At 37.0% G+C, this 19,050-nt stretch overlaps 1 protein-coding gene across 4 annotated transcripts in view; it reads right to left on the bottom strand.

Annotated features, from left to right (window-relative positions):
* ank3b (ankyrin 3b) overlaps positions 1-19,050 on the bottom strand; it is a 181,803-nt gene that overhangs the window by 20,686 nt on the left and 142,067 nt on the right. For 2 of the 4 annotated variants that reach the window (XM_081393523.1, XM_081393525.1), the window contains 13 exons: positions 17,669-17,792; positions 13,118-13,220; positions 12,051-12,157; positions 9,916-10,140; positions 5,883-6,037; positions 5,303-5,514; positions 4,260-4,467; positions 2,727-2,823; positions 2,349-2,577; positions 2,019-2,144; positions 1,518-1,640; positions 1,081-1,107; positions 418-499 (listed from right to left, as the gene is read on the bottom strand). In XM_081393523.1, coding sequence (XP_081249649.1) covers positions 418-499; positions 1,081-1,107; positions 1,518-1,640; positions 2,019-2,144; positions 2,349-2,577; positions 2,727-2,823; positions 4,260-4,467; positions 5,303-5,514; positions 5,883-6,037; positions 9,916-10,140; positions 12,051-12,157; positions 13,118-13,220; positions 17,669-17,792 — 1,818 coding nt within the window. Of the gene's footprint in view, positions 1-417; positions 500-1,080; positions 1,108-1,517; positions 1,641-2,018; positions 2,145-2,348; positions 2,578-2,726; positions 2,824-4,259; positions 4,468-5,302; positions 5,515-5,882; positions 6,038-9,915; positions 10,141-11,057; positions 11,091-12,050; positions 12,158-13,117; positions 13,221-17,668; positions 17,793-19,050 lie in introns of all 4 variants that reach the window. The other 2 variants (XM_081393524.1, XM_081393526.1) reach the window with 2 other exon arrangements.

Raw genomic sequence — 19,050 nt, 5'->3', positions numbered from 1 at the left:
CTGGTTGTAAACAGGAATTAAAAAAAGGAAATGATTTTTACTTTGATGCCAAACTGCATACAGTACAATCTGCATTATTAAGACACTCAAAGTAAAATGTTATGAATGTTTCAAAATATAATTCTTGCTAGTGGGGGTAAAAATGAACAAATAGAGTAAACAATATCTCACAAGCACAGGGCAAGCACGGCACACCAACTGAAATACCAAATTTTACATGCAAACTAAACTTAAAAAAAACAAAGAAACAAGCATGTGGACTGTTCATGTATGGTAAGAATGTGCAGATAAAACATTTATTCTTTTGCCAGTTAATATATAATAGATGGTCACAGTAAGTCACATGTTAGCTTTAATCACTCCCAAGAATTTGGTTCTCAAAGTAAGTTCATATATTAGTGAAAACATCACACTCACTCGTTCCAGGCTCGGTCAGATAGCTGTAGCGCTTACGTAAGGCTATAGATGCAAAGGTATGACGTCGTTCTGGCTTTTCAGTCTGTAACAACAACAACAAGAATCCTATCAGTTCTCCCATTTTCAACCCTGTTTAAAGTTCAGCTAACTCTTTTATTGTTCTTTCCTTCTGGAAAAAAAACCTTATGACTATAATGAAGGAATATGCACTGATTTGGTCCCTTTTTATACGTTTAATCTATATTTCTTTATATTTATATTTAAATTGAGTTGGCCTAAATTGTTTTTATGAGCTTCAAGGGAAATCAAAGCTACATTGATTTCCTTTGATCAATTCTTAAGGCCATGAAACAAAAAGTAGAACTATGACTGACTAGGTCAATAAGATTATGGGCGACGATAACCAGCACTTTGTTGCACAATATAAAAATATTTTTTCTCCTTAAATCAAATTTGATATGCGATCCAATTAAGTCTTGGCAGTCTATGCAACAATACTATACTTGGTGCATGGATGGGTAAAAATCAGCTTGCAGAAAGTTGCAGCAGCATGCAGTATGTGAACTGTATGTGTAACCATGTTAAAGCTGTCTAGAACAAGCAAATAACCCAGAGCTAAAGCAACTAGCAGACCACATGGAAATGAGGGGACAGCACTATTACCTCTTCCTCAGGATCTGAATCCACATCCTTTTGGTTCCCAAGATGCATTGCAGAAACAGAGGGTATAACGTAATGAAGAGCAGGGGGAAAGAAACATCAGGATGTGAAAAAAGGCGATTGAGAGCACACCAAGTAAAAGTTACCGCAAAGCATAAAGGGGCAGAAATAAAAAACACAAAAAAAGCACAGAGCCACAACCACAGAAGCTGTTGAAATAAGCACAAGCCTGTGCACCTTCAGCCAAAGCAAGATCCAAATCAAAAGTGTGATTTGGGTCAGTCACAACAACAACAACTTGAAGGAAGCTTGAAACAGATAAAAGACACACTCAGGCAGTTTGAGCCAAGTTTAACCCTCAATAACTAGGAGCACTGCTCTATCTTTCCTGAGTATGAAGATGGCATGATATGACGCAGATGATTATAGTTCAGCCTTACCTTCTTGAGTCCAGGAAGTGTGATGTTTAAATTACAGATAGCTGCCTGAGTGAGACCCTTGGAAGATTTGGTCTCTCTGAGGAAGGACAAGCGTCCGCATGGCTCTTGGCTGCTGTCTCTGACCTGCAGAGGACAAACAAATGTTACTGCTAACAAATTAGTCTTTAGGTCTGACCTGCCCAGAATTGACTGGATAATAGCATGTCGATAATGATAGAGTAGCCTATCTGATTAAAAAAGAGTAGAAAGTTTCAGCTGGAAAATACCAAACACGCTAAAATGAAAAGTCACAAACAGCAATATGCTACAGTTTCCCATTCCCTTATGATATCTCAGGGTCTTACAGAAAAATCTATTTTTAACCCAAAAAATTTAAGCAAACAAATATTTAATCTATATAATAAATATATGATACAAATATCAGACAGACAGGATGCATTACTAATGTGCTTAACTGTCATGAAAATAATGTAAAAATGTGAAAGAGAAAATGTGAATTACCTTTACACAGAACGGGAGTCTATTTTCTTTGAAAGCAAAGAAGTTAAAAACCAGCTGCTGTCCAGCTTTGGTCAGAGGGGCCAAATTGCCGTAGCAGTCCACGTAGATGGGTTTCCCCTCAAGTACCTTAAAAATAAACAGCCATGTCAGTGCAACCACAACATTTTATTAAACTGTTAGAGACAAAACTCTTAAAAAGACTAAACCCTGCAAAAATCATCATGATAAATAGATATGGTAAATATCAATGATTAGCATGGAAGGTTTATACAGTACATCAAAATATTGTCACAATAGCAACACAAAAGAAAAACAAAACAGATCATTTACCTCAATGTCTTTGCTTCTGGCCACCTCCTCAAAGTTCTCCTGTTGTTCCAGAGTTTTGTCCACTTTATCGTCCGTCATACAGAAGCACCGCAGGTTGGACTCCACAGGGTCATTCATTTTAGCAAACACTACAAACTTGGCCATGTAGGGCACACAGATGAGCTCCCTGTAGAGCTGGGTGGCCAAACCTACAGTCTCTGGGATCTGATGGCAGTCTGCAAGCCAAAACCTGGACACAAATTTAACAGTCACAAAGCTGAAAATGTGAGATTTTGATAACGCACCTTCCTATTCTTTTGAATTAGATCAGAGTTATTGAAAATAGATCAAAGAGGCGAAGAGGATTTAATGAGAAAGAAGCTCATAATGTTCTTGTACCTGGCAGACACATTTGTGGTGAAGGACACACAGTCATTCATAAAGGTGAGAGGTGTAGTGCCAGTGATGTCCTCCCACTGAGCCGGCGATGTGCCACCTGTCACAAGATGCTTTATTAAATGGATTCTGAAGGATTAAAAGTTTTCTTGCCAGTCTAAAACTAGATGAATACTATGGAAAGTGGAAAGTTCTGCAAATGCAACTCGCAAATTAAAGAACACAGACGCAGCCGGATCATTTCCATAATGGCCAACGCAATCTACCAAGAGCAGCGCTAATTAGCGTCTGGTTTAAAGACATGCTTTTTTTGGGCGTAAATAATGGCACAAATACCAGTAAATTGACTAGCGCAAACCTTAGTAAATCACCTTGCATGATTCATTTAAATACTCTCCTGTCTGCATCTGGGGGCCCGCTTCAATAACTAATATGGGGCCCTACATAAACATAAACATAATAGAGCAGAAAAAGTAAGGATTCCTGTTGGTTTGCATCAATGGTATATTATTTTAGCTTCATGAACAGGCAGCTCAACATAGAAATAATCCAACCTTATTTGATTAAAACTATATACAATTATACAGCGTTTTACGTTGGAATAAGCCTCGCCCTTTCACGCAGGGCAACTTCACTGCTTAATTGATTTGCGCAGTATATTTTCAGCTGACTTAAAAAAAAAACAGGTCAAACATCCCCTCAACTTGAATTATTTAACAAAAGCAAAGAAGAAAAAGTGTCTGAACCGAACTTATCATAAATAACGATGGGCTCTGCGTTATTTCAGCACCGCTTAAGCCGTTCGAGGGGCGGTAAACGTCGCCATGGTAACCGCGGCGCGAGTTCGACCAATCAGAGACGTCAGTGTTTTGCTTAGAATTGTGGGTAGTGTAGTATTTCTCCAGAAGATCGCAAATAACAAGGTTGATTTCATACCTTGTGGCTTTTATAGGAGCAGAAACTTTCGTTTCACAACCTCGTAGCTCGTGGTCAATCTACCTTGGGTAGTTTAGACATTATGGCTGAAAATCAATATCCTACGGAGAAAATGAATGGGATTTTGCTGGTCTGTTGGGGCCGAAACATAGGTAAGGCCGCGTCTGCCTGTCTGAAAGTCTGAAAGGGAAACTACTATAAATACATATGCAATAATGTCAGCCGTAAAAATAACCACGCCTTTTCAGCGCTAATTTTTTAATGCGTATCTTTGGTAAATCCTGACATTAGTTTTTAATGCCAAAAGAGGGTTTGCGCTGATGCAAGCTGTTAGTACATCAGGCCCTAGGTATCATCCACTAAACGACTGAGGATCGCACACTACCAGACATTCAAGTTGCTCCAAACACAACAAACACACGCAGAAACACGTCTCATTGCTAAGAGACAACGCAAGACAAATGAAAACAATAGCAATGGAGCCTATTTCTGAAAATTGCAAAAACAACTAATTAAAAGTGAAATGGGAGCTTGATAAATTTTTAAAACGATTAGATATTTCATTAGACATTGTTATTGATGGCTATAAATCAATCCTACCAGTTATACTGCAGAGCAGGCGGAGGCTTGGTGTGGTGTCTCCTTTGTAGCCATTCACCACACCCTCTCCAGAGACTGGAGGCACCGGTATGATCATGGTAATGGGCTTATGGAACTTCCTCCTGCGAGGCTCCACTGTCACTATCGGGCTGAAGGTGGCACGATTACCTATGAACTTCTTCACAGCTTCATCTGGAACAGGTTGGGCCTGTTAAGAGAAAGCAATAACATTTAGGTGAAACAGGGTTTTTGCAGCAATGTCATAGAAGAACCATTTTTGGTTCAGCAAATAACTTTTCAGTCAACAGTTTCAGTAAACAGAACCATTTTTTTAGTGTGAAGAACATTTAAAAAATCTTAGGAATCTTTTTCAACTATTTTGTAGAATGGAGTCTTTTGTGGAATGAAAAGGTCCAATGGATGTTAAAAGTTCTTAATTGAACCATTAGAGGCTTAACGGGTAGTTATAGGAACTTTGTAATAGGAACTAGTTACCAGGGCGGTTCCCTGAGAACTAAATGTTCCCCATGGTTGCCTTGGCACCGCCAGAAGGAACTGTGAAGGAAAAGTGGTCCCTTCAATTTCCTTCGTGGTGTAAAGGTTAAGCTGGACTTCGGCATCAGTCCATCTATCGCTGTTTTAAATTGTGGAGTAAACTGTGTGGGTTTACACAGCTTTTCAAAAATGGGTGCTGTTTTATATGGCATTCTTTCGGCCAATCAACATACACTTACGTCACTGGTTGTTCTTATTGTGCTGGGTTAGACCCTACTCTGAAGTAGGAGCTAATTTAGTTCCCTCAAAAGGCATTCCTAGAACTTAATTCGTTCCCAGTTCCTGCGGTGTGAACATGCCAATAAGTGGGTTCTTCCGCCATTAAGAACTATGAAAAGTTTCCTCCGGTGCAAAAGCCCCTATAGATGCCAGTAAAGAACCTTTATTTTAAAGAGTGTATAGTCTCTAAATATAAGCTGAGATAGGAGAAAGTGTTTTAATATTTTCATGTACAATGGAAATATGGACTCATTTGGACCGTGATCTACCTGCAGACCAACTCGGATTTTCTTAGTGAGCGCACCCTCAGGAAAGGAGGCCTGGACCAGAGGTACTGTCAAGCTGGACAGGACGCCTCCCTCGGGACCCATCTGATTACTCTCCTGTTTGATCCGTGATACTACCGCAAAGTATTGTGGGAAGTCCTTCGTGATGATCCGGCAGATGCGCTTCTTCTCCAGATCAGCTGAGCTGTCCAGCTCTATGGAGTACACCAGTATTATGTGAGTTTAATTTCAGGAAACGTATACATTACATACAAGTATTTTACAGGAGCAAACAGATTGTGAGTGGTATTTGCCTTTGTCGTGGTGATGTTAATTGTGTTGCTATGTGGTTGTGATTATTGTGTAACATAAATGGTCATTTCATTTCAGCTTATATGTGTACATTATATGCCATCACTAAATTGTAGTATTTTGAGAAATATTGGCATTATATCAGCCATTGACTATGTTCACTGAAACACCATGTCCACATTAACGCTCACTTCAGAAAGGCTTTTCTGAATCTCATCATGTGGACTGGCAAGGTCAATAACAGTGCAGTTTTTAATCATCATCATTTTACCTTCATCCATGCCATTGAGGAGCTCATTGAGGTCTTCAGTTTTGCAGTCATAATGATGCTCCTTCCAGGTCTCACCGTTTTCGCTTCTGAGCATAATGAGCTCTCGCTCTTTCCCTCTCATGGAGCCAAAATGAGGGATCTCCACAATCACAGGGCTGTGAAAAGACATCGCAGGCCTTTATCAGTGGAACTTCACAGACTAATAAAAGCGAGAGCGCGTGAGACACAAATGCTGATGATGACTTTAGTAAATGCAATGATGTACATTCATGGAACATTAGTGCAAAAGAGGGGCACTTGGCAAATGCATCTGATATTAATACAGGTAAAGGCCACTGGTTTATATTATGACCCCAAGAGGACAGATGCAGAGATGATTTTAATGATGTTTTAGTTTAGCACAATGTTTTTTTGTTTTTGTTTTTACCAAGCGTCACTGCTTCATGCTTTTAAATTAAATCTTCCAAACACCAAGATACAAAGTAAAGATGCACTGCACTAAAATCCTATTCTTAACTGGTTTCTTTGTTTTGATTTTCAATTCACTTTCAGACAGTTTATTGTAAAATATTTTTAGAAATCTTCAACCTGAATATGTTGTGATTATTATGGTGAGGTAACATCAAAATAGATGTTCTTGGCTGATAAAGGAAATTTGTAGAAATGGGTTCAATTTTATTACAATGCAAAATATTTGCCCTTTTGAAGCAAGCAAAACACCTAAACAGAGAGCAAAAAGCAAAACAATTGTCAATTGGGTAAATTGGCAAGAAATCAGAGATCAGAAATGCTTATAAAAATGATAAAATATTAAGCAATCTTAGTGCAGCTTTAGAAATTCTGAAACCAATAACTTCTGTGGTCTTATTTCAAACATTATATCTAGTAATATGTTCTTATTTCCCAGAGTCACTGCAATGAATGCTGTAGCTCAAATGTTAGAACATTGTGCTAATAATGCTGAGGTCAAGGGTTTAAATTCCCAGGAAACACATAAACTGACATAATGTCTACCCTGAATGCACTCAGGTCAAATGAGTAAATGTAAGTTAATTGGTCCTAGATTATAAGTACAAAAAACCATCAAGGTGCAAACGTGTAAATGCTGTTCATTTCTGAATTTAAGAGAATCTTATCACTTCTAATTTTAAGGTTAGTCTGTATGTTTTTTTACGTTTTCAAGATGCAAATGATCAAAACAAGCAGATTTATTTTAGTTGCAGTTTTCACTGTAATTGTTTAATATGCAGCTACTTTTTAAACATTTCCGTTTAGGTTTAAGATTAATTAGTATTATGTGGCTATGTATTATGCTGGTTATTTTTGCATATCCCATTGGCAGATATATCAGCTCTTTCTATATTTCCTATTTAAGTGAGAGTTTTGCTTGTTTCAAGATGGGCATTTCTTGCAACTTGGGGCACTTATTAATAAAGAATATGTCAGTGAAACTTGCTTATTACAAATTAAAAGCAACCTGTTCTGGCCAGTAAATGGGAAATTAAATAGCTAATGTTACACATGTATGAAAACAGTAACATCAGACAAATATGGAATCATGGAAGAAAACATTTAATGTGTAGACAGAGAAGGTACCACGGGAAATTTCATGCCTGAAGGCCCCAGACTCTGAACTGTGAGTTAAACTGGGCGAAATAGACACTAAACGGTGTTATCCAAATGACCTTACCCTTAAAAAACACTGATACCTTCTCTAAAAACTAAAAGGTCAAATGAAACTCTCTCTTAGCGTAAAAACACAGGGCTAAGGCAGCAGCCATGACTGCAGACACTCATGCTCACCAAGCACTGCATAACCAGCCCAAACAGCCAGTATGAGTCACTTTCAGCGATGTGTACATTCACTGAAAGCTAAAAAGAAAGGGTGTAGATGAACGTAAAGGAGGATAATAAAAGTAGTAGTTGAAATCAACATGAAGTGCTGTGACTTCACTAAGCACAAAGTCCTACCCAGAAAATTTTGTTCCTCGTGGCCCGAGCTGCAGGATTCGGCTAATGTGGCCCTCACCCTCACTAAGAGGGGGGAGGTTTCGAGGAAGATGGAGTTTACTGAATTATATCCATGCAGCATTTAGAGGAACAAAAAGGAGGAACAACTTGTCATTCCTGCAGGATGGGATGCTAGCCCTAGTTTAGTAATGTCTTAGTGAGCTATTACTCACTCTGTTCCAAGTACAGCAGCTTGTTCCAAAACCTAGTGAGCTTTCTACATCTAATATGCGTCCAAAATGAAATAAATGAATTATTTGGAACACTCATAGGCAACAACTCATACAAATAGCACACAGGAGACTTGACTAATAATGATTTCAGCAGAGTTTGCCGTTAGCCTGCTGCAAAGCTAACAGCGTGGTACTCCAATAAAAATACATAAACACACAAATATTGGGTAAAATAGTAGGCTACATTTGAATTAGATTAAACTGTTTTTATTGATTCTTTCAATACTAAGTGAATTTTCTCTAGCTTTGTCTGCCATCTCACAGTGTATTATGTGTCCACAGAACAGAACAAAATGTCAGAACAGACATTTTGGCCCAAAAGTAGTAATTTAAGAAAGCAGCATATTTTTTTTTTATCTTCCTTTATTTAATTTTTTTAAAGTTCTGCATCTGGAACATGCCTATGACACCTTAAGGTAAGACACTACAGGCAAAAGCATAGTTTTTTATGCACTGGTCAATTTTTTGATTTTGGGCTATTTTGCTTCCACAACATCAACTCTGCTCATCTCTCTGCACTGGCTACCAGTTAATCCATTAATGCTTGCATATAGAACAGCCATTGGCTCTGCACCTTCATGCGTCTTCATCCCCTTTCACTATTCCTTAATCTCTCCCTGTTGAAGCTTGTACTATTCTAAACAATGTCTGAAACTTTGTATTACCTGCACTTCTCGTATTTAAATGTAAATGTAACGTCTTCTTTTAGGCCAGTGTAAAGGAAATATCCAAAAAGACAATTAATTGTTCATTTTATTACACTTTATCTATTTGCGTCAGTAGATTTAAATTACAATATCATACTAACATACTTCCTCATCTTTAAAGGCTGCTTTCTCAAATTTATTTTACAGAGTGAGAAATCTATGGAAGCTTGTACATACAGTTGTTTTCCTATCTATATTCTGAAGGGTTTTACTCTGATTTATTCTGATTAATCTGATTTACAGTATAACATTTTATTCCTAAGCATATGAGCCTGGTTTCACAGACAGGGCTTAGATTAAGCCAGGATTAGCCATTAGTTAAATTAAGTCTTTAAGTAGCTTTTATAAACTTGCCTTAGAAAAAACAACATTACTGCTGTATTTGATAATTTAATGATGATTTATTTTTCCTGACAGTTGAAAGTATTTTCTGATTTATGGAGTGATACAAACGGATATTAAAAACAGTTAACTCTAATATGTCAACAAAATGAAACAAGAATTTTGAATGTTTCTTTATCCAATGTTCAGATTTCTGTTCTGAAAATGAATGCAAATTAGTGCATATTTAATTAGATATTAATTTGCATATTTAAAAATAACATTTCAGAAAACTTGTAATATAAAACAGTTGTTTTAATGTACTGTGATAAATCAGCAGTGGGAAGTATGATATCTATTATTTACAAATTTCACTTTATTAACCTGTGGTGTCTTGCTCTAAAATGCTGTCAATGTAGGCAGCTCACCAGGTTCTGGAACAGAGCCAATATGTGTCATTTTAAAACACTTATTACTAAAATGGTGGAGCTCTTTCAGCAGTCCTCAAGATATTTACTAGGGAAATTTGACGACCTGCAGGATGTCATTGTAGGCAATAGAGAAAAGGAAAGGGTAAAGTCAAGGTACATCCCAGAGTCAGTGTCAAGTACCAGGGCTTTGGCATGACAAGAATGGTGGGCGAAGCCACTCTGTGTCACTGCTGAAACACTTCACCGACACACACTACCAAACACAGAGGATGGTTTCCATGGAAATGATAAGGAAAAGCTGGAGTAAAATGAGCAGGAAGGTGAAACCTACCCCAGAAACTGAGCCCCCGCTGGGCCCACCTCCACCAGCCTGCTCGCCAGCCCTTCTCCCTCCACCATGGGTGGCAGGCACGCCAGCTTGTGTCTTTTGACCAGACGGCACGTGATCCGCGTTGGCGCCGTGCACTTGCGGGGCGGGATGATGATGCGCATGCCATTGTGGCGACTTCCTCGCATGGACCCTCCGCGGGCGTCCACCATGAAGCTCACTAGAAACCTGCAGGAGGAAAATGACCCGATAAGAAAAGATAAAAAGAGGCTCAGCAGAGTTGAGTTGTCCCATGCTGTGATAAAAACACACTCGCAAACAAATTTCAGAGAGAAAATCAGAGACGAGGATGTGATCTGGGATCATTCCATGCACCTGGTGAGAAGTTAGTGAGGTAGAGAATGTTGGTAGGATATTTAAACATTGTACTGACAAAGACAGTTACAATTAGTTTACTGTAAAATATCAGAATTCAACAAAACTGTTAAGGTGTCACAATCTAAACCATATATTATTAAGATCTTTCTTCAGCCAGTTGTGTTGTATTAAAGTCCCCCTGTGGTGAAAATCAAGTTTTTAATGTTGTTTTATGTCTATATGGTGTTTTTAATATTCTCTAAGACAAACCATGTGTAAATTCATAAGTCAACACCATTGCTGAGTTTTTTCTCTTTAAAACTGCAGTGAACTCAAAAACGCAGTTTAAAATCGCTGGTGTTTCTGACGTCACAAACTACCTTGTAACAAATCATGTCAACGTGTGATCGTCAACGAGTGGATCTCTGAGCTGGTGCGAGTGAGTGGAGGCGGGGCTAATTTGCATATCCATAGAACCGCATATACTCAATTGGGCAAGGGTGTAGAGCTACATTAAAGGTATTTTAAGGCATGAAGATTTTTTTTCAAGGAAAAAAACACTGATTTCAGTCTGGGCTGTGTGAGAGATAGTAGATCATAGAGACCATTGGCGCATAACCTGTCAAAAACAAGTCCTGGTCATTGTTCATTCAAATCTCGAAGAAATAGTAAGAAATTATATTTTTCCAAATGCAAATGAAACCTATTTTTAGAACCAAGAAGTTGAGTTAAGAACAGCAATGACAAACACAGGGAGGAAAAACTGTGATCACATGATCAACCGTCACCTGTTGTCGTACTGAAAGAGTGAGGGAGAAACGCTGCAAAGAAACAAGTGGAAATATGGAACAGGGCAAAAAAGAAATCATAAGCACAAACACAAAAACATTCCTTTATTGAGGTCTCTATTAATATAAAATACATAGAAGATCAGGAAGGTAATATGGGAATATTAAGGTCATTAAAGAATAAACAATAATGACATAATTTAACGCAATCTCACTGTGATTCTAATTATTTTATGTTTAGCTGAATTTAGCTGGCTAATTCGTTCAATCTCATTCGTACGTTTTCGAACGGTCTGTTTAAACCCCAGTGATGGGTAGGTTTAGGGGCATGGTTAGGGGTGGTCCTTAATAATGAGATTCGTTTGAAAATTTTACGTTTTTGTATAAATTAAATCGTACTAAAAAACAAAGGTATTATTACATAGACTTAATGTCTAGTGTTAAAGTTTGTTTTTACATTTATGCTCATTGGAAGCAGGGCTTGCCAACATCTTGGAAGTGACGTGAAATGACGCGTCTCACTAAGGTTGGGGCTGATCGATGTGACCCGAGTTCACAGGTCGAATGTCCGACTTTGAGTGGCGTTCCAGACGTTATTTCTAAGAACGAGGTGGGGAAAATTCAAATTCTGAGATGTCTGTAACACAGCATTAGGGTGTTCCATTTAAACCCACTGCAAAGGTTCTACCAGTAGTGGACACTTGCGCAATGTAAGCAATGACATACATCCGAGTGAACGAGATGGAGGAAATTTAGTGAGGGAAGGGCATAAAAAAACGCAGTTGACATCACGCAGACAGTGCACGGACCTTGGCAGAATGCGGACAGCCGAAGTATACTTTGGGCTACAGGCGTAAATAAGGTACTTATTCTTCTTAGAATATATGTATATGTATTGTTTCAGTTTCTCATCCACCAAAAATGAAAGTAACAGCATATTTCTTCCTTATTCTCATAAATGAGGTTTCATTCCCACTTAAGTTTAATACTCACCCTGAATGGACAGGGCTGGAGACCAGGTTCACGTTGTCCATAGTGTCCGGAGTCCAGCTATAGCGTCTCATTGATTCTGTGTTGTAATCTTTTGCTAAAGCCAGGTGCTGAAACACAAAACAAGCTTGTTCAGAATTGAACAAACTACTCATATTTCCATTCACTGCGGTTCTGTGGTGAACCATGGCTTTCACAATACTCTCATATGAGACTCTGTTCTCTGTAATTAACAACTCAACCGCACAATTATCACTTCATCTTGTGGTTTATGATGACAGCAACAATCAACAAAACAACATGCGGGAGCATTATTTATAAGAGGTGGAAGATAATGGAAGAAAATCCCTGATGCAAGACCAAAACAGCCAAAACAATGTAAAAAAGTTAAGCTATAAAAAAAAAAAAAAAAAACGAGACAGAAATGGAAGGGAAACCAGCAAGAATCTGGCCTGAAGAGCAGAACATAAAAGAACAACAACAAATGCACTTGCGGAGCAAAGCTCACGTTTGCATTGGTTCGTGGAATAAGAAACAATGCAATTGTTGCAATTCCTCAATGCATTTTATACCTTATAATGAAAGTCAACAAGGTTGGGTATGTCTCTACAGACCCCCTGAAGCATTTGAAGAGAAGAGACAGATTCTGAATCACTCCAAATGCACTGATCAACAGTGACAGACAAAATGACTTGAAGATACTTTCTCTGACTATAAACTTTAAATGGCGTTAACTGTATTGTTAAAAAGAATACTGTGGCAGTACAACAGTGGTAATAGATGGTAATATCATGGTGTTTTGCTATATATAATGGTACTGAGCAATTAAGCTTATTTACATTTCATGGCCTTAACATGGTAGGCCTACTTCAGAAATACCAAAATTTCCTAGTATCTAGTTTAGAGTTTGCTGAGCTTATATGGAGGAGAGAACGTTATGGTCTGGGTGCTTTTAATTGTTAAAATTCACAAATTATGAACTTCAACATTAAATAAAGACTCAAAAACAACTCAACTGACAGCAAAAGTGGAACACAGAATCTGAGAACTCAAGGAGAAAGAGGGCGTACCGTGTCCTTGTTTGGCGCCAGGATCTCTTCGATCATCATGCTGTCACGGGCGAAGGAGCTCCGGTTGAGTGTGTTGGACCTATCCGAACTGAAGGAGCGCAGGCTGTTGGCATTTACATTAATACCATACAGTGCGGGGGAGTGACAGTGAAATACACACAAAACACACAAACACAAAACAAAAACATTCATTATTGCATGCAACTTCCAGGGAAACTGATGCACAATAGGCAAAACAAGGATCAAACCCACAAGAGTTTTTCAAACACCATTTGTAGTGGTGTGATGGTTTAGACATTGAGAGAAAACAGGAGAAAAGTTGTCTAGAGATGAATTCACAGATGTGAAGCATCTAAAATGATACGCTAGTGAATATTTGTTATGACTTGATTTGGAATGACTTAATGACAGCTTTTAAGCGTTAAGCAAATTGATCCTTCACTAAACCCCAATTTAAAGTGTTACTGACCAATCCTTCCACAGCTGTTGCCACATACTGTGGTTACACATTATCAGACAAACGTTTGCTCTTTTCTAATGTAAATCTAAGGAGGATCTGCGTGTTTGGATAGTTGGACAGAAATGAACCAAAAACATGTTATTGGAAAATGTTATTGCCAAAGAACTTATAATAGTTGGGAAAGATTAAACATGGTACTTTTGTCCTTTAAATACATCTTGTAAAGTTGAAAAGCCGTGAATTAAACTGACCTTATTCCCAAATAATCATGCAGAACATCAGTAAGAACATTTGCTTCAAAGTAAATTAAATATTTCTAACTTAACATATTTACATTTATATATTACATATATACATGTCACTGTGGTGTCGATGCACAATGTGTAAAATTCCAGCCAATAAAATAAATTCATAATTTTAATAAGTCGAAAATGTTATGGCCGATAATCTAAATGGCCGGTATTAAAATTCTTTTCTATTTTATGTAGAAAAAAATAACACTTTAAAAATATTTATTTTAAATATTTATATATAAATGGATATTCTTTTTGAGATTAGCAAAAAAGTGTTATTAATCAATTAAATTTAACTTAAAATTATGAAATTATTAGTTTTTTTTAAAGACCAACTTTGACTTAAAGCATTCGATGTTGGCGACAGTTATCTAAATGTAAAAATACAGGGAAATATTTAAATATGCAAAACCAACTAAATGTATCCAAACTTGACTGATAGTCATAAATAAATATTTATTGGAAAAAATACTGTAAAATTTTCAATTTCTTCAAAATATGGCAGATTAAGATGCTTTGCAATGTTGCAATGCATTTCAGCATATATAATAATATCTGATCAATTTTCACTGCTATTTGGGCACATTTTACTGAAAATCACTCTGCTCATGAAAACCTACAATTCAAATTGTTTAAGAGTAACACTAATCAAGGGGTAGAGCTAGCAAAATGACAATTATATAAAACTTTACTGGAAAAAAAAATGTATTTTTCGCGACTTTAGCCTTCGTTTCTATTTACAGTAAGGCCAGGTGCATTAATGCAAACTGAGCTAACACACACATGCTCTTTCCTAAGGCTGTGTCCAATCAGAAATCAATATGACTTGGCGGTTCTCAGTTCGCAGCAAAAGCTGGCACTGTATGGCTACGGTCTTGTGAACATGTACTGCGGTCTGTGAGTTTGCTGATTTAAATGGATGAAATTTGATTCAACTGATGAGGCTCTTCATGCATCCCTGGAAGCTACATTGAGAAACTCGGTACAGTAACTGGACTCAAAGGGACAAAAACTGAAATGTTTACGACAGTCAAACCTGAAAGAACAAAAGAAAAAACCTTGAGGTTCACACACCAAATTGTCAACATAAACCTAAAATTGAAAACCATAAAAACCAATTGAAACCATAGTCCACGGACAACAAGAATGTAGAAAGCACAGTACACAACAATGGTTTCAGAATGACTCGGGATAAGGGGTGGAAAGGGTCGGGAGCATCATGCCCTCTTACCTGACTTTAGGACTATGGTGAGAGTTTAGAATGGAAGAGGAAGAACAGAGGAAATTGAAGGCAACAAATCAGAAATGCAGTGGTTGAATGAGACAGGCTCTGTCTGTGTGTTGCATTGTGCTGTACTCTCACACACACGAATTAACTGAGGATTTTACTCCTCTTTTACTTTTTAATCCATTAGGATGTAATTTTAGGCATATACCCTAAACACTACAGAAGTTATTGAGATATTCCAATATCTCAAGCAATTCTCTGCATGGCAACTGGAGAGACGACATGATCAAGGATAGAGACCCTCAGTTTTAGAGAGCCTGATTGTTCAACCTTTATGATCATAATGTTTATGGTGTTGCTATAGTGATAGGATGATAATTAATTTCTTGTTATGGCCGATAATCAAAAAAAAAAAAAAGCAAATAAATCCATAGATGCCAAAATGAATCCTACTCTATAAAAAAAAAAAGAAAATGCCACAAAAAAACCCCCACTAAAACCTACAATAAGTAGTTTGTATGCTACAAGGGAAAATATTAACTTAAATACATTAAATAGAAAAGTAAAATAGAAAGATAAGTACTTAAAAATGTTAAAAATTAAAATGGCAGTGCTATGAAGTATTAGAGTAAATGTAATTAGTTATTGTACTTAACTACTTTGTAGGTTTATGGAGTATTCAAATATTAGCAACTTTTACTTTGTACTTAACTATGTTTTTAAATAAGTATATGTACTTTTTACTCAAATACATTTGTGATGGGTAATGGGCAATTACTCATTACAGTTTGCATGTCACCTAACTTTCTCTGCAGCAGTTTATTTCTGCCACAAAATAAGTGATATCGCCATCTACGGGGCATTGAAGGTACTATATCTTGTTCGTTTTGCCCTTACTCGCCTAAACTTGTCAACAAGGCTATTTTATGCGAATGTGAGTGTATTATTGAAGAGACCTTTTTAAAGGATATTGCTTTACTTATGTCCTTTTTAAGCACTTGAGCTTAACTAAGATTTTGACGTTTAAGAGCGTGTTGTGTTGGTCTTGATTATTGCAATATTGAGGTGTTCAGTTTCATTCTGATTTTAGAAAATATACATGTGCTCTCCTCACTCCTCAGTCTTGTTTTTCACTGGCATGTCTCTTGTGTGTTGAGGACTACTGCATCTTTGAGCCTATATTCAGTATGAGTAAAATACTTGAGTACTGTTAAAATCAGATATTTTATTGGAATAGGTGACTAGTAACTTGTAATAGAGTCATTTTCGTTGTAAGGTATCTGTACTTTTACTCAAGTATGGTTTTCAGGTACTCTTTACACTTCTGTAAAATGGGTGAAAATAATTAAATATGAAATATTTGGCAATAAATATCCTATACTGGACAACACTGATACATTAACAATGATCACAGATTATTTAGTCGAAAATCAATACGGTGCATAAATGTGTGGAGCGATCCCTTAAAAGGAGTCACATGGCATTAAGCATATGACATCCAATCCCTGCATTTTTAGCACATGACTCTTGCTTTCACTGAGACATCATTGGCTTTCAAAGGATAACATACGCTTTATATATCATAACGTTAAGTCATTAGATGAAAGGTGTTCTCTCTGTGACAAATGCTTAGGGCTGTTATTGAACATGATGGTAATTTCCTGTTATGAAGCTTGCGTGTAGTTTGAAATCTCACTCAACCCTTTCGATTATTGAACGCTGTCAAACTTGTGTTTGTTGGAGGGAAAATCCCCTGAAGCGAGTTACATGTAGGTTAAACATTAGCTATGGCCTTCTCACTCAACAGCACATGCTACTGAATCAAAAGATGACAGCAGGCGGCCAACACAAAATGCAAATAAAGAGTCTACAGCCTTCAGATAAGACAGGAATCAGGAAATAACAGCTGGGTACTGCAGCCATGAATGCTCTCCATTCAGAATTCATGAATTCCAGCTTAATTAGATGATAGTTATGCTGAGTTAAGGTGAATGCTCTTCAAAACACTGAATTTTGTGTTTTACAGAGAAAAAGAAAGTCAAAAGGGTTTGGAAAAACATGAGAATTTGGGTGTCCCTTTAAATGGCCTAATGTTTTCTCTTATCTTATGTGGGCTGTTAACCAGGTCCAACAGTCTACATGTTGTGAACCTGTTATGTATACTAATTCTAAACTATATTAATAGAAAATAGTACTGATTCCAATAAAACTTACAGCATGCGTCCTACAGATGTACTAGTATGACCTAAACTTGTGGGATTTGAACCTACAACATTTCACACTCAAATAAATAAATAAATAAATAAATATGTGTACCCGTTTCATTTACGTATGTCTGACAAATATGCATTACATTAAGTTTGTTTATATTAAAACTGCGTAATCCAAGTGGATGGAAATTTGCAATTTAAACACATAAATCTTAAATTTAAGTCTAAATATTTTTGGTGCAGTAAGACCTACAACTTTCCATTGTGTATGTTTTGCTGAACACAGTAACAGATAAAGTGTAATTTTCATCATAATGTAAAAAAGCTGTTTAGATGACAAGTGACTCGAGAGTCCGTTACCTGGCTGTGCGGCCTCCAACACTGAATCCCACGTATCCCTCCTGCGGGAGAGAGTCGTCTCCGAGCTCGCGCAGGTCTTGCGGTCCCAGGTACTTGCCAGCTTCTCCTGTCATCGCATCCTCACCTGTCAGCAAAAGAAAGAATTACTACACCCTTCAGAGGAAAAAAAGACCCTTTACAGCAACACTGACCCTTTAAAGTCAACATGAATGGCATTCAAAACGCATTTTCCAATTTTTCTTTGGAAATAATGTGAACTGATGATTCATAGGCAATAGAGCAGGATCAAAGCGAATAGGGAAAGTTTTGATTTCATGTTGGCGTTAAGAATGAATGGCTGAATCAAATCAAAACGCCCCCTACAATCCCACAACAATCACTGGCACACTTCCCAAACTCTTTCATGGCTGAAGATTCATGCAATCTTTGTTTAGATTGTATTATTATAAGTACAGAAATGTAGCAAAGCACTTAGAGAACATCAATACCATATGTTCCAACCAGCTCATGGTTACCATAAATCTGTTTTTAATATGCATCTATGACAAGATAGATTCAAACAGGCCATACATCCTCAGGAAATGCAGTTAATGGACACTACAGCAGAGCAGCAGTGAAGTGAGTCACAGAAAAAGCTACAGCTAAAGCGTAGAAGAGAGAGGAAGACTACAGTCACACTGCAAGATCAAGAACCCAATTAAGATTTCCTGATTTTTGGGAACGATGATGTTCACATGATCTACATGTATAGTAATATATTGAACTATGATCATATATTCATTTTTTCAAAATATTTTAACAAATAATATTTTGAAGTTTCTGTATAACACGTATAATGCATCTAATACATTATTTCTATAGCTTTTGACAAGACAATTCCAATACAATATGCAAATAAATGTATGAAAGATGAGCAATCACAATTGAGTATACAAACAGATCATGACTATAGTTCATCCATTTTGTATACTGAACATAGCAAAACTGGCCAAATGTTTAAATCTAAATTTCTTTTAAAATATATATACCGTTTAAAAAAGAAAGATAAAAAAAATAAAAACAGTATACACTGTAAAAAGTGGTAACCTGCAATTGTTACCAGCCATTTCTACCTTATTTCACCCATAAACATTGTTTTGTTGGCATAAATGAATGTATATAGGTTGGTTCAGTGATAAAAACCAGTTCATTTAGATTTGATCATTTTTAGGTTCCTTTTTTTCAGTGTACTCAATAGCCAAAATGATTCACAAAACAAAAAAAGTTTGAATGTCTGTTTGTTTGGGCTAAAAGTTAAAGTTAAACACAAAGTTACAGATTTAGAACAAACCCTAACCAGAATGTATGATCAGATTTTAATCGGATTTATTTCCACTTTTGCA

The sequence above is a fragment of the Scardinius erythrophthalmus genome (assembly GCF_964197995.2).
Source record: "Scardinius erythrophthalmus genome assembly, chromosome: 18".
NCBI lineage: Eukaryota > Metazoa > Chordata > Actinopteri > Cypriniformes > Leuciscidae > Scardinius > Scardinius erythrophthalmus.
This window is presented reverse-complemented; position numbering and strand designations above follow the sequence as displayed.